The following is a 14,110-nucleotide window of genomic DNA, read 5'->3' as shown; positions in this document are numbered from 1 at the left end:
TTAGAATGGGATAAATAACTCCTTTGTGTGTTTCAATATAGCCCTGATACAGATGTAAGAGACAGTCTGTTCATCTCCTGCCTTAGTTTCATGCAGAACAACTTCTGACTTTTTTGATATTTCCAGATACATTCTAGCTTCAATGCTGTTTTGAACTTGCCTTCTATAAGCTACAGGAATAAATCCAAACCACAAATTTCTCTGAACACAAATTAGGATTACAATTTTTTGAGACAATACTTTCTATTGTTCCTTAAAGCCTCCAGCTTTAAAGAATAATAAGTGAAAATATTTCACCACCATATGAAATTTATGTGAACATGAAAAAATAAATAGAATTTATAAAAATATCTAACAAAGTATTGATATATGACCAGGACATAGTCTTTATTGTCCGTAAGTATATTTCTTCACAAGAACTACAGAGCATTAGGACTCAGGGATCTCTGTGCAAAGTAACTTACTTCTATGTTGACTGGAAGCAAAGTCCCCCTGTCCCCAGGGGCGTGTAGAGATACAGAAGGAAATTTTATCTAGTTCCTTTCCTGGTTTTCATAATTTCAGACAGAAACTTCTGCTTTCTTAGAGGTACCAGCTAGGCCAGAGTTAGGGAGCCATGGGCAGCAAGTACCAGATGCTTGTTGCTGCTGTTAGCTTTGTTTGCAGCTGCATCCACAGGTCTGCAGGAATGGGTGAAAGCTGGGCTCAGTCCAAACTGGGCACCTCTCCACGCAGCTTTGCAGAAGTTTGGCTGGTAGTTGTAGAAGGAATCAGAGCATATCCTGCCTTGGAAGGGACCCACAGCAATCATCAAGTTCAATGAGTCAGCAGTGCGCTGGAGCCAGGAGAGCCAACCCTGTTCTGGGGTGCAGCAGGCACAGCATCACCAGCTGGGCGAGGGAGGGGATTGTCCTGCTCTGCTCTGAGCTGGAGCAGCCTCACCTGGAGTGCTGGGGCAGTTTTGGGGGCCGCAATATAAAAAGAGACAGAGATTGAGAGACTGTCCAAAAGAGGGCCACAAGGCTGGTGACAGGCCTTGAGGGGAAGCCTTTTAAGAGGCTGCTGAGGGCGTCTGGTTTGTTCAGCCTGGAGGAGACTGAGGGGAAACCTCATCACAAGTCTAAAATTTTATTGTGAGGGAAAGAGGAGGGAGAAGTACCAACCTCTTCTCTCTGAGACCAGTGACAGGACCCAAAGGAATGGCATGAAGCTGAGTCAGGGGAGGTTTAGGTTGGGTATTAGGAACTAAAGGTTTTTTACTCAGAGGGTGGTTGGGCACTGGAACAGGCTCCCCAGGGCAATGGTCACAGCACCAAGCCTGGCAGAGTTTTGGCAGAAGCATTTGGACAATGCTTTCAGGCTCATGGTGTGACTTTTGGGGTGTCCTGTGCAGGGCCAGGAATTCACAGAATCACAGAATCATAGAATATGCTGAGTTGGAAGGGACCCACCTGGAGTTGGGCCTGCATTGTTACCTGTTGTTGTTATACAACAGGTTTAACCTGTCATTATCACAGTCAGGTATATAGCAGTTGTCTCTCTTCCGTACGTACCTGATCATGCAGTGTTACATTTGCACTGGGCATGATAGTACTGCTGGACTTGGGATCTTGCTTTGTTGATCTTGCTGGGATGGTTCATTACAGCCCAGCATGTGTTAGATAAAGAGTCTGTGCTTATCCCACATTATGTGAGATATCCACATAATACGGTGGATGTGATGTCTCACAGAGCTTCCCTCATCCCTCTTTGTCTGCAGAGTGGCATCTCTAGCAGAGTCAGAAATACATGCACCAGGTATAGCTTATTACATTTGGGGCAATAAGCTTAAAATTCTAACAAGTACACATTAAAAACAACCAGCTCTGGCCCAAGGATACGTTTTGTCCATTTTAAGCCTTTGATGGAGGCACAAGGAAATTCAGTATTTGGGAAGAAAAGGGGAAGGAATTTTTTTTTTTTTCTGTGGCAGATTGATTTTTTTTTAAAAATGTTTTTCCCATTAACTGGAAAGTACAGTACATTGCATAGGTTTCTGGAGGGGGCTTATGGGAGAAGAGCAAGGTGGTAAAAAGGGTGTAATTTTTCTCAGACCACTGCAGTTTATCACACTAAGTCTGTTGCAAGGAAAGATAAGTAAGACCCTTTGGCTCTCTCTGTTCCTGAGCTGCACAGCTGGTGAGAAGCTGTCTGGTGCCAGAGAACCCTCTGAGCTGACTTGCTTGGCTCTCTTTCCAGTGTTTGCTGGAGAAGGAATACACACCAGCATGCTTTGTTAGGAGAAAAGGTAATCCAGAGGAGCATGTAGCTTTGGATACTAGGCTTGAATGTCAGCTTTTCTATAGCATTTTAACATGCGTTCTTAAATCACCTTTTATCTGTGTTGTTCTCTATCTGGTTATCATGTCAGCAAACCGGAGTTCTCTGGCATGTTTATACACCTATACAACCTGCATTTAGGCAGGTTTGTAGGATGCAAATAATGCACGGAATTGCTTTTGTCCCCAGCATGTGCTAGAACTCAGGAGTTATCATATTAGCGAGTTTATATCGTCTAGTGTCTAATCTAATATATAGTAATATTTGGCAAAATCAGATGTGACACATAAAAATGAGAGGCCACTAACACAGGAAAATACATCAATACATCTTAGGGTACATTTGAGGACTATGAAAGCTATTCTTCAGTCTGTATTCATTTGTCTGAGTAGTTTATGCAAACTGAAATGCAGAAATGGCAGTCTGCTCCTCACAGACATTCAGGAAAATAAAACTGGCTGAAAATTACAGTGTTTTGGGTTTTTTAAGTATGTTTGAAAACCGTCAGTTAAGACTTTTCAATAGAAGAAACATTAGACAGCGTGGCAGGGTTTAGCCAGAAATAAATTTGTTGTCTAGCTTGTGCATTTTAAAGAGGGTAGGGCTCAATATTTGGCTTAATTTATTGTTACTGCAGCAGTTCTTCAGCAAATTTTATATAATTAAGAGGAAATTAATGCATTTTGCTCTCAATAAGAGCAAAAATTATACAGAGAAGGAGAGGAAGAACCACCTAGGAAGTACTTCGCAAAATCCAGAATTCAAGAAGAACATCGAGCTCACACACGTCATGCAGCCACTACAAACTGCCACGGGCAGGCGTGTTATCTCTGCATGAAGTCCATGCTGACTTTATGCAAGCTAAGCACACGTGGTGATTTGTTGGTCTTATCTAGTTTTATAGTGATGTTTGTGAAATACTGTTTGAATTGTCTGTAATCAGTACTTGAATATCTGTATCAGGCATAATTGTATAACTGGTAAATAGATGAGACTGTCAGTCTTCCACGTGCTTCCAGAATTTTTCTTTTCATCATTCTCTTGGAAATATAGCTAAACTTGAACAGACACACACCCCACACACCAGCTTCCTGAAGCCAGAAGTGCTCAAGACACAAGACATCGGTTGCTTCTCTGATGACCTAGATGGCACAGAACAAGCCTTTTCCTACCCAGTAGGTGTCCTGTGGCTAGCTAGTGCAATTCCTGATGTGTTCCCATCACAAAGCTGGCCCTCACTGGAAAGTGGCCTGGTATGCATGGGCTGGTTTTTGTCTGTTTGCTTTTAGAAGGTCACATAGCATTAAGGGGTTGTCATCAGGGCAGTTGAGAGAAGTGAAACCCAGGGAGTCATCGCTGAGTGGCCAATTAGTTGCTAACTTCATCAGTTACTAAAGTGTCTTTGTTTCTCTTCAGGAAAGGAGAAAAGAATTTGAGAGCAACCTTCAAAAGGCTGGTTTGGAGCTAGAAACAGAAGACAAGAAGGTAAAAAAAAAAAAAGAAAGAAAAATTAGGACCAAAAGAATCGACCCAGAAATTAATAAACCACTTTGTTTCTTTGAGAAAAATTATAAATTATGCTCATGGATTTCAGTGGAGGGTGACTAATTTTGGAGAAACAAGATTAATATGTTTATTTGAATCCTTTTTCCAGATACATTGATAAGAATTGTGGAAGCAGAATAATTTTGATTCAAGAGGAAGCTTTTGTTTTGCTTCCATAATGAAAAGAAAGCCTTTGCTTTCATAAAAAGAAGAAGGCAAAATAGCTGTGATTTGATTTAAAGCCACATAAACGGGAAGTATGCTTACAGCTGATTTTAATCCCACCTAACAATGAGTAACAAGTTTGGAAGGCAATTTATGCCCACTGGATGTTGTAATTTTGAGGAAGGACCGTGGTGTAAAAACTTGAGGATGTTTGATGAGTGGTACTGTTTGGTGTAATAACTGGAGAATGTGCGATTTTTACTGATGCAGTCAGCGTGCCAGAGGCTGAGTTGGGTAAAATAACTCTTGATGAAGTTCAGACTCTCTAACATCCATAGGTGGGGAATTCATCAAGCCATGTTAAAAACCCTGCTGATTGCAAACTTCTGCTGTGAATGCAGAGCAACACTAGAAGAACACACATGTTCTGTGAGGCCTGTGACAAGATTATTCTACGTGTTTCCAGTGTAATGAGAGTTTTCGGACTCCAGTGTATGGCATTAATACAATTTGAAAAGCCTTTGTGAGCTTTTAGTAGTGCAAAGATTATTTTTATGAACAGCCAACCACTCAAGCTTTTCAGTTAAAAAAAAGTATATATACACACACACAGAGGAAGTCCTTCTATTCCCCCCTCCTTTTTTTTTTTTTTTAATCCTTCAAAAATATGTAAAAGGCAATATATTTTGTATAAAAAATATTCCCATAAATCTTGCAATAAAACACAGTTTGGTCTAATGTCTGATTTAACTTTTCTGGGGCAGGAATCTGAGGATGGCAAGATTTTCTTTGTGAAGATCCATGCGCCGTGGGAGGTTCTGATCACATATGCAGAAGTGCTGAACATTAAGGTTCCCATCAAGGAAAATGACATTCCCTCCATGGTGGAGAACCCCCTGGACTGTGTGCTTTCCCCGCTCAGGCTGCCTGAGAAGGTGATGCACCCTGAACCGGATTATTTCACGGCGCCATTCAGCAAGGACAAGCAGGAGCTGTACCTCATTAATGATGAGAGCACTTTCTTCTCACCGTCCATGAGAAACAGAATAGTACGTATGTGAATTTGGCTACTTAGGTTTTACATGTAGATTTACATGGCCCCATCAGAATATTCATGCAAGGAAGGAGTGAGTATAGAAACCGTGGTAACTGAGGTAAATACAGAGATGCCTGGGTACCTTTGCATCTTGCTTAGAAATATAGAATAATATTTGTTGGAACAGATCTTCTGGATGTCTACAAGGCAGTTGTGCCCTCAGTGTTCTTATAAGGGATAAGGCCTTCTGAAGAAGTACTTCTTGCTTTTGCATGTTGTTCCTGCAGATTATACACAGTGCACATCCATGATAGGTTTCTATTAAATGGCCTTAAAATAGGAAGGGTCTAAAATTCTCATCCTTGAATCTCAGGTTAATTATATTCTTACACGTTGCCCATATGGAACAGAAGAAGGGAAGAAAAAATTTGGGATTAAGAGACTGCTAAACAATGGCACCTATACAGCTGCATATCCTCTTCATGATGTAAGTATTTTAGTTTTCTGCTTTCTTGAGCATTTCCCGGTGTTTGCACTCTTTTACGTACTGTGACATTTGCTATTCCAGGAGATGTGAAAATATACTCAAACCTTTCAATTTGTCCCAGTAATTGATTCTGTTTCATAACACACAAGACATATCTGTCAGCCCTACTATTTGGCTTTTATGTGCTGAAATGTTTCTTCCTGTGGGTGAGTTTTTAGAATATGTGTCAGTCACACCATTTCTTTAGAGACTTATTCCATCATATTCCTGTAATGTTGATGACACAGACCATGCAGTAGTACCTTAGATTATAACACGGAATGAATACCTAGAGGAGATGCATACATTCAGCAGTGTGTGTCTACAGGGTGTGTACACACACATACTGTAGTTGCACAGTAGTGCACACTACCTGCAGTTAGAGAAAAACTCTTGTGATTGTACCATTTTTGGGCTGAAGTCAGATGAGATGCCTGAACCCTGTAGTTCAGTGTGGAATGGTCACTTGTCCATTTCCCAGGGAGCTTTGGGGAGCGAATACTGTAAATGTGGTAAGGGTAGTAAATACTGTGTTTAGTTTTGCTGTAAGGTCTGTTTTTAATACGACACGTGTAGATTTAGTCCTGAAATTCCATAGAGAAAACAAGAGAGAAATGGGTTACATGTTTTATGTGGGTTTTTTCCCTTTAAATTTCTTTTCCTCCTAACTATTGTGTTTAATTTGTTGTTTAAGTCTTAAATTCTCTCCTTGTTTTTAATGGTTATTTCAGATGTCACAATGCTGTAGTGAACTTAACATGCTTATTTATATCTCTGAATTCTACCATAAGGCATTTTTAAATACTGTATATAGATTTATATTTTTAAATGTTTGAATTTTTTTTTCCTTTGAAAATAGAAATAAATGAGTGAATGGACATTCCTTAGGTTTTCAGGAGGAAAGTTTGGCTGATTAGGATCTAGAATGTTAGTCTAGGCTGGCAAGTACTTTATACTGTAGGGTCTACCAAAACCACAGACAGTAAAAAGCAAAAATCTCTTCTATACAACTACAGCCAACTTTAAATGCTAAGAAATCTTACCAAAAATTTCTAAAACTTGAGAGAAAAACCTCAAAAATCTTTGTCTAAAAATAATTATTTAATCTTTCAGAATATTTTCAAAAGGCAAACTTTAGGGTGCTTAAACTTCTATTGGTTGTTTTCTATTTAGAAACCAATTTTCATGCTTTTCTTTGTGGTTGAGAGACATTAAGAAAAAAGGAAAATCAAGATCACAAACTGCATAATTGACATAGCCAAATATTTCTAGAAGCAGAGTTCTATGGCAAGGAATAAAATTACAGAACCTGTCAGAAACTGTGGTTATTTTACGCTGTTTGATTTCTAGAGAAGTGATGAAGTTCCAAAATTTTCTTAATATTTGGCAGTTAAGATACTGATAATGACAAACACCACAGTCTTAAGAGGGATGTGTCATCATTACTGTTCATCTCTTTCAATGTAGTATTTGAGCCTGTCGATGAGGTGTTTTCCCCTTACTCTGATTTGCTCACAGTGCCAGTACTGGAAAAAGGCAAGCGACCCAAACTGTGACAGTGAGAGGTACACGCTCTACATGGAGTGGGCCCGTTTCTTGCGCTTCTACAAAGAGCAGCCTTTGGACCTTATCAGGTACAGTACAGCCTGGGGGTGGTTATGTTTCCTTGGTTTTCACTGTAATACAGGGTATATTGATTTGTAACTTCATCCTGCTAGGAAATTTTTACCACTTAAGATCCAATGATATTAAAATGTTATATATTATCTAATTATAAATATTATAAATATTATATATAATGGATATTAACTGGGAACTATGTCCTGGGAGGACATGACACAGCTTTCTACTGAGAACTGGAAAAAGGCTTCATTTCAAATCAAGTCTCTTTCCATCTAGCCAGTCCTCCTGGGGTCAGGTATAGTACAGATAATTCAGCTGTAAAGAAGCACATACATAGAATATCTCAGATTTTTTTAATCACTCTCTGCAAAAAAATTGTTAAAGATTTATTTGAAATGTTGAAATTTCAACACAGACTTGAAAAAATACAGATAAAATCAGCTTGGAAGCTTGATTCTTAGTTCTAACCCCAAATTTAAACTCACTTAAGATCCCTTTGATTCAGCTGATATGATACAACAGAATGGTGCTTTGTTCACAGGTTACAGTTCCCTGTTTGTAACACAAGTGGTTGTATTTCTGTGGATTACCTATTTGTTTTAGCCATGTGGTCAGAACTGTTGTGCTGTTTCATTTGTGTAACTCATTGGAAAAATCAGAAAGTAAATCTTCACTTAAGCTATCCTGTAGAAAAGAGAAAGAGTGATTTTAAAGTCAGATTTTCTGCTAGGAGGAAAAAAGGGACAAAAGAGGCCATGTGTGTGATCATTCACCTTGTTCATGCAGCTTGAGTAACTTCTCATGGCCAGCTTCAGACCTCCTTTTCCACAGTACTTCAATGCATTTACTCTTCTGTTAAAAGAGATTTTTGCCATGTATTTCACTTTTACTCTGGCCAGTTTGCTCTACTGCAGTTTTAAATTTAGCTTGGTGTTCCTGTTAATTGCTCTTTTTTTTTTTAATTCAGAAAGTACTATGGTGAGAAGATTGGAATCTATTTTGCCTGGCTAGGATTTTACACAGAGATGTTATTCCTTGCAGCAGTTGTTGGCTTAATCTGTTTTCTTTATGGCTTGTTTACAATGGATGAAAATATGAGCAGGTGAGTATAATGTTGAAAATCTCCTGGGCAAAAGCTAAGCAATGTGAAAATTTTATTCTTGCCAAAAAAAATTTTGTTGTTGTTACTCAGTAGGTAACAAGCTTTTAAAGCTTGTCAGAGAGACTAATTTGTTCTTCAGCCGTCTATTGACTGAAAAGGTGGTGGACCACTCATGCAGAACTTGTAACTATCAGTTAGTAAGACTCAACCTGTAGGTGAAAAGCAATATTTTGTTGGGCATAGCTTTCTGTGTTGGAGAACCTGCAATATGTAAAGACCTAGGAGTACCCCTTAGATCTCTCAAAATTGTTTAAGTGTTTATTGTTGGCTTAAGCTTGTCTATTTAATCTATCTTGCAGAGCAGTCTGACCTTTTTGCGTAGGTCATCATTTGTACTAACCAGAAGCATGAGTAAAACAGATCAGCATGGTTCTCTCATCAAAGAGGGATCCAGTATCTTAGAAGCCATAGTTTGGGTGGTTATTTTTAAATAAGCATAGTATTTGTTTTATCAGAAGTCCAAAGATTTATTGTATTCAGGGATTGGGGGTGGAGAGAGGAAAAGAGGGTTGACTTCACTGCTTGCTGTTTTCTATAATAAGGCTTCCCTAAAATTTTGAGGTTTAACCATAAAAGATGAGTAACAGGTTAAAATTCTCATCTGTTCTGTTGAACAATATAATTTTGAGACTTATATTTTAGCTAGGTTAAGAATTCATCTGGGAATACTGCTATACATATTGAGATTTCTCTGGATACTAAAGGACTATCATAGGATTGTAAACTTCACCCACTGTCATTAAATTGAAGTAGCAAATTTTACTGCAGATATCAAAGCTGAAGTGGTATCTCTGCTTTTAGAAAAGGTGTTTTGATGTCATTGCTAACCTGATGGGAAATAACATGGTTTATATCTTGCCTGAAAGCAGTGCATGTGTAGTACAGCTCCTGAGAGACTCCTGATTCATTGCTGATAGAGCCAAAAAGCCCATATCGAGGGAATTGTTAATTCTACTCCTTGTAGCAGCTGCTTCATTCGTGGCTTGCCCTGACCAGCCACTGGTTAACACCAGTGAATGTGACAAGATGCAGCATCTTTGGTGTGAAGCTGCAAATGTTGAGCTTTGTACAAATGAAGCTCCTATTTATTTTTTAAATAAATTTCATGTAACAGCTTTTAAGATGCTGTGGAAACAGATACTTTACAATGTTTTCCTCCCTAGCAAAGAAATCTGTGACCCTGCAATTGGAGGAGAGATCATCATGTGCCCGCTTTGTGACCGAGAGTGTGAATACTGGAGACTAAACACCACCTGTGAGTCCTCGCAGGTCTGTATCTGGTTCTGCAGCCACTTGCCATTTTTGTTCGTCCTGAAAACTGTCTGGGTACTGACCTGTTCCTGGGTATTCTGTTGCAGTATTCCCATTTGTTTGACAACGTGGCAACTCTTTTTTTTGCCATTTTCATGGGCATATGGGGTGAGTACATTTGGTAAGTTTTATGTCAAGCAATAAGGAGATCTTGGCCAAGCTGCTGAGGGACACTGGATGAAGTGGGAAGAAGGGGAATAAAAGCTTCACCATAGTATCTTGCCTCAGGTGCAAAAGTGATGAAAGAGTGAAAATAATTTACAGTTACAGAGGAATTAAGACTTAAAAAAACCCAAAGAAAATCTAGCATGCATCTAGGATACTGTAAGAATATCATAAGTATTGTGTACTTTCAACTGCTAACATTTGATTCTTTCCTTAGTAACCAGAGCAGCCTATATAAGAGTCCTCTCTGCTAAGTCCTGCACATCATCAGTGTCCCTGTGAGGGAGTGGGGAGCTTTGTGTCCTGTCACTGGGTGGTGGTCCATCACTGCCACTCTATTAGCTGTACTTTTGGGATGAGAAAATTCATTGGGTTCTACTCCAGTGAACTTCATGCATTGTAGTATGTTCTGATGATGTAGAAATTGGTGGATTTCTGGCCTCTATAATCATAGTTTCACACCAATGATACTTCTTCAGACTTTTACGTTCATATTGTGTAGAATACATGTTCTTTTCTTCAACTCTTTGAAGGTTGCATTCAGCATAGCATAGTTATTGTTTCTAATTTCTTTAAATACATTTCTCTTGTTTCATACTGTTTGTATGAAATATCGTAATTAAATCTTCAACTTGCATATAGATATTTCATTAACTCACAAAGATTCTTGTGTGCTAATAGAAAACCTGTGTATTTGTTACCAAATAAGATTTTTGTTGTATGGCTGTTTTACTAAACTTTTCCTGGTTTCTAAGAACTAGCATTTGCATGACATGGATTAGTCATTCAGGAAGTACCAGCCAGAGAGTTTAGAACTGCAGAAGATAAGCTTTCCTGTGTTTGTCTACATCATAAAATGTCTCCAGTTCCAATAAGAACAATCAGATTACAAAATGTTTACATTTTAAAGTAGTTTATAAAGGGCTCTTAAAATGTTATATAGTATTATAAATTTTATAGTTGTTTATATATGAAATCAGTTCCCTCTAGCATCCTAAAAATTTCTTAAGCCAGCCCAACTCTTGATTATATGAAAATCATCAGACATTCACTGTCTTTAAAATGAGCATGATATCAAATAAACATCAAAAAGCAACAGAAATCTTTGAGCATACTACTTGAAAGCTGTTCTGCTTATTTGTTGTAATAGTTATTTATGTGCTATAGATTTATACACAGCAATTAGTTGAATTATCAGGTTCTTTTCCTAATTCATGCTACTTTTTGCATATGCAGAGTAGTTAAGCTGTAATTAAACATGGTCATCATAACCATGGAAATACCTATATCTTGTCTTGGCATCTTCCTTGTCATCCACTTCTGGAATTCAATTAGCTAATAAATCACTGGATCCATATTGTGGTCTTACCTGTGAGCTATAGTAGGTAGTCAGTAAAAATAGTTGAGTCACACTGTAAGGATAAATAATAAACCACCAAAAAGAAGCCAGTGCAGATGTTTAACTTGGTTCATGAACTTGTTCACATCTTCCTTGACACTATTTTAACATTTTCAAATTGTAGTTACACTTTTCTTGGAGTTTTGGAAGAGGCGGCAAGCTAGACTGAAATATGAATGGGATTTGGTTGATTTTGAAGAGGAACAGCAACAGCTCCAGCTGAGGCCTGAATACGAGGCAAAATGTACCCAAAAGAAGAAGAATCCCGTAACTCAGGTAATGAACATGCTGAGTTGACACGTGTGCAAATTCAGTTGTATGCTGAAAGTTTCGTAACATGGAAATCGACACATTAAATCAGGAAAACAAAGGCAAAGTTTATGGTTTTGACACCATATTTACAGCATCTTTCACATTTCAGGGTACCAGTCTCTGAAACCTTCATGCCTTTAAAACCACTCTTTCTTATCCCTACACAACATATGAAGAAGCAGTCACCATGATCTAAAGTAATAAGTTGGTCTAGCTGTGGTTTTGCTTCTGATACACAACCACTTTGTTTGGGGAACACCAGAGAGATGAAGGTTGCTGAAGTCCTTTCTCTGAAATCTAATTGGGATATAATTAGTGACCCAATTTAACTCTGTTAAACACTCTATATAAATATTAGATGTTAATTGTTTTCATTTTAAGTTTATTTTAGGTAAGAGTTATTTCACAAATTTAGGGATCAGCTGGTTGCATTCCAACACAACATCTACCACACCCGTTTAATGTATTTTTAAATCATCTTTTCCCTTTCATAGAATTGCATATAAATAGCTTATTGTCACTAATCCTAAGTATACTTAGATAGCACAGTCTTCAGTAAAGAAATAGAAGCTTAGCCAGAATGTGGGAAGAGTCTTTGTTCTATAAACAGTAGCCCTGTCTTTCAGGGCTTGTCTCCTTAATCATAGGAAATACATATACTAATCTTATTTCTCATGAGAGAGGGTTTTCCCCCTTCCACACACGCAGCATTAATTCTGCTGTTGTAACTAGCTCTGAGTACATTGCACAGAGCTCTTCAATAACAGTGCACTATGTGTAAGAGTGTAGCTCTACTGAAGTATTAATTTCTGCACGTCCAGGAAAACAGGTTCAGGTAAATCAATTTTCATTAGTTAGCTCTACTAATTGAAAACACATGCCTGCCAGTTATGTGTTATTTGCTGGTTTGCATCCCTGTGTATGCTCTGGCTCAAAACCCCCCTCTTCTGTGGCTGTACAGGGCCCAAGCCCTGCCAGACTGCTGTGGTTGTGCTGCAGCTGAGGGAAAGAGCAGGGAGGTGCTGGCCCTCTTTCCAGCAGGCAAGTGTTGGCCCCTGTGTGCTCTGCAAGAGAGAGTGATCATGTTAGGACAGGGTGGTAATGGGCTGACTGGTTGGCTGTGGTTGTGTACAGCATGGACCAAAACCTGTAGCCAGGTGAGATGAGTCAGCTGTACCAGAGTGCAGCCAAAGGCTTGGGTGTGCTTGTATAGCTGTCCTGAGGGAGAAGACTCTAAATTAATCCGGATCCCTTAGGTGAGATAGGGTTTTTTGAACTTTATTTAGGAAATAGAAAAGGACTGTAATACACTTCTCCTATCTCAGTGCGAGATAACTGCACTCCTCTGTATTTTCTTAGTATGCATCAACAATTGCCATAAAAATTCAACGACTGTACAAGCCTTTGTTTTGTGACACTTCAATTTACTGTCTCAGTGGTTTTTCAGAAACTTTTTTGCAGTAGGGTTTATCAGTGATCCTTATCAGTACCCAATTATAGGCTAACCTGTAGAGGTAATAGTAGTGTAATTTCTCCTATTAGAGCACGTGCTATACTGGACATGTGAAAGGACAGTGCTTTCAAATAAGTTAATTCTGCAGTAACCAATAAGGTTATGTGGGTACAGGACAATGACTTTCTTGTGTCCCACAGCTGGTTTTGCTTCACTTAGAAAATTATTTTGTCATTATTCATGACTCAAAATTCTAAGTGCACTGAAACTGAAATTGCCATCTCGAGGCTATCATTAATTTATTTATTCATGGTGCCAAACTTTCTAACTAGATCATAGCTAGAATCTGGGTTTTCTGATCACAGTAGAATTCTAATTTACATAAATAATGAAGCATTCAATTCAAACTTAGGCTCTGTCATTGCACCTTACTGCCTGCATTACATTTGGGGTTGCACCCATCTGTAGTACTCTGCGACTTTGTTCAAGAGGAGGGTAAGCATTCTACAGTGCCTTGTCCCAAAGATTTATCAAATTCAGGTTATTTTTCACTGCATCTTCTACCACTGGCATTAGTTCGTAAATAGAAGCTTCTGTCATAAAACATGCACTCTTGATATTTTAGGAACTAGAATTGGTTGCAAAAACTTTACATGAGCATTGAAAATTGTTCATGTGTTGTCTGGGGATATTGGCATGGCTAAGACCCAGTTGCCTGGTGCTGCAGCAAACTTGGCAGCTACATTAATAGCCATTTCTTCAACTAAAAAAACAAATAAAATTGAAGGAGTGGAGAAAAGCACACTCTGACTGGCACATCCAAATGACAAATTTTAAGGAATCTCAGCAGGAAGAATTTATAAAACTTGAGTCCAGTTGTGGACTCAGAGCTGTTTGACAGCTAAGCTAGCATTCCAGTAATAGTTGTGGTCTGCTCATCTCAGGAAGTTGGTCTTTTTCCTTTCGCTACTGATTGATTTTGCAAAAGTTTAACCATTCTTTCCAGGTACTGTCTTTACTTGTAGCAGTTTTATGGCCACTTCTGTCCTGATCTTTCTGCCCCCCCCTACCCCCCACCCTCGCCCCCAGCACAC

General features: G+C 38.7%; 1 protein-coding gene across 8 annotated transcripts in view; it reads left to right on the top strand.

Moving 5' to 3' along the window:
* Positions 1-14,110, top strand: part of ANO5 (anoctamin 5) — a 55,663-nt gene that overhangs the window by 28,163 nt on the left and 13,390 nt on the right. For all 8 annotated transcript variants that reach the window (XM_010412660.3, XM_019293763.2, XM_019293760.2 and 5 more), the window contains 8 exons: positions 3,736-3,804; positions 4,794-5,078; positions 5,439-5,552; positions 7,110-7,225; positions 8,182-8,316; positions 9,540-9,645; positions 9,735-9,795; positions 11,376-11,527. In XM_010412660.3, the coding sequence (XP_010410962.1) occupies positions 3,736-3,804; positions 4,794-5,078; positions 5,439-5,552; positions 7,110-7,225; positions 8,182-8,316; positions 9,540-9,645; positions 9,735-9,795; positions 11,376-11,527 (1,038 nt within the window). The remainder of the gene's footprint in view (positions 1-3,735; positions 3,805-4,793; positions 5,079-5,438; positions 5,553-7,109; positions 7,226-8,181; positions 8,317-9,539; positions 9,646-9,734; positions 9,796-11,375; positions 11,528-14,110) is intronic.

The sequence above is a fragment of the Corvus cornix genome, chromosome 5 (genome assembly GCF_000738735.6).
Source record: "Corvus cornix cornix isolate S_Up_H32 chromosome 5, ASM73873v5, whole genome shotgun sequence".
Lineage (NCBI taxonomy): Eukaryota > Metazoa > Chordata > Aves > Passeriformes > Corvidae > Corvus > Corvus cornix.
This window is presented reverse-complemented; position numbering and strand designations above follow the sequence as displayed.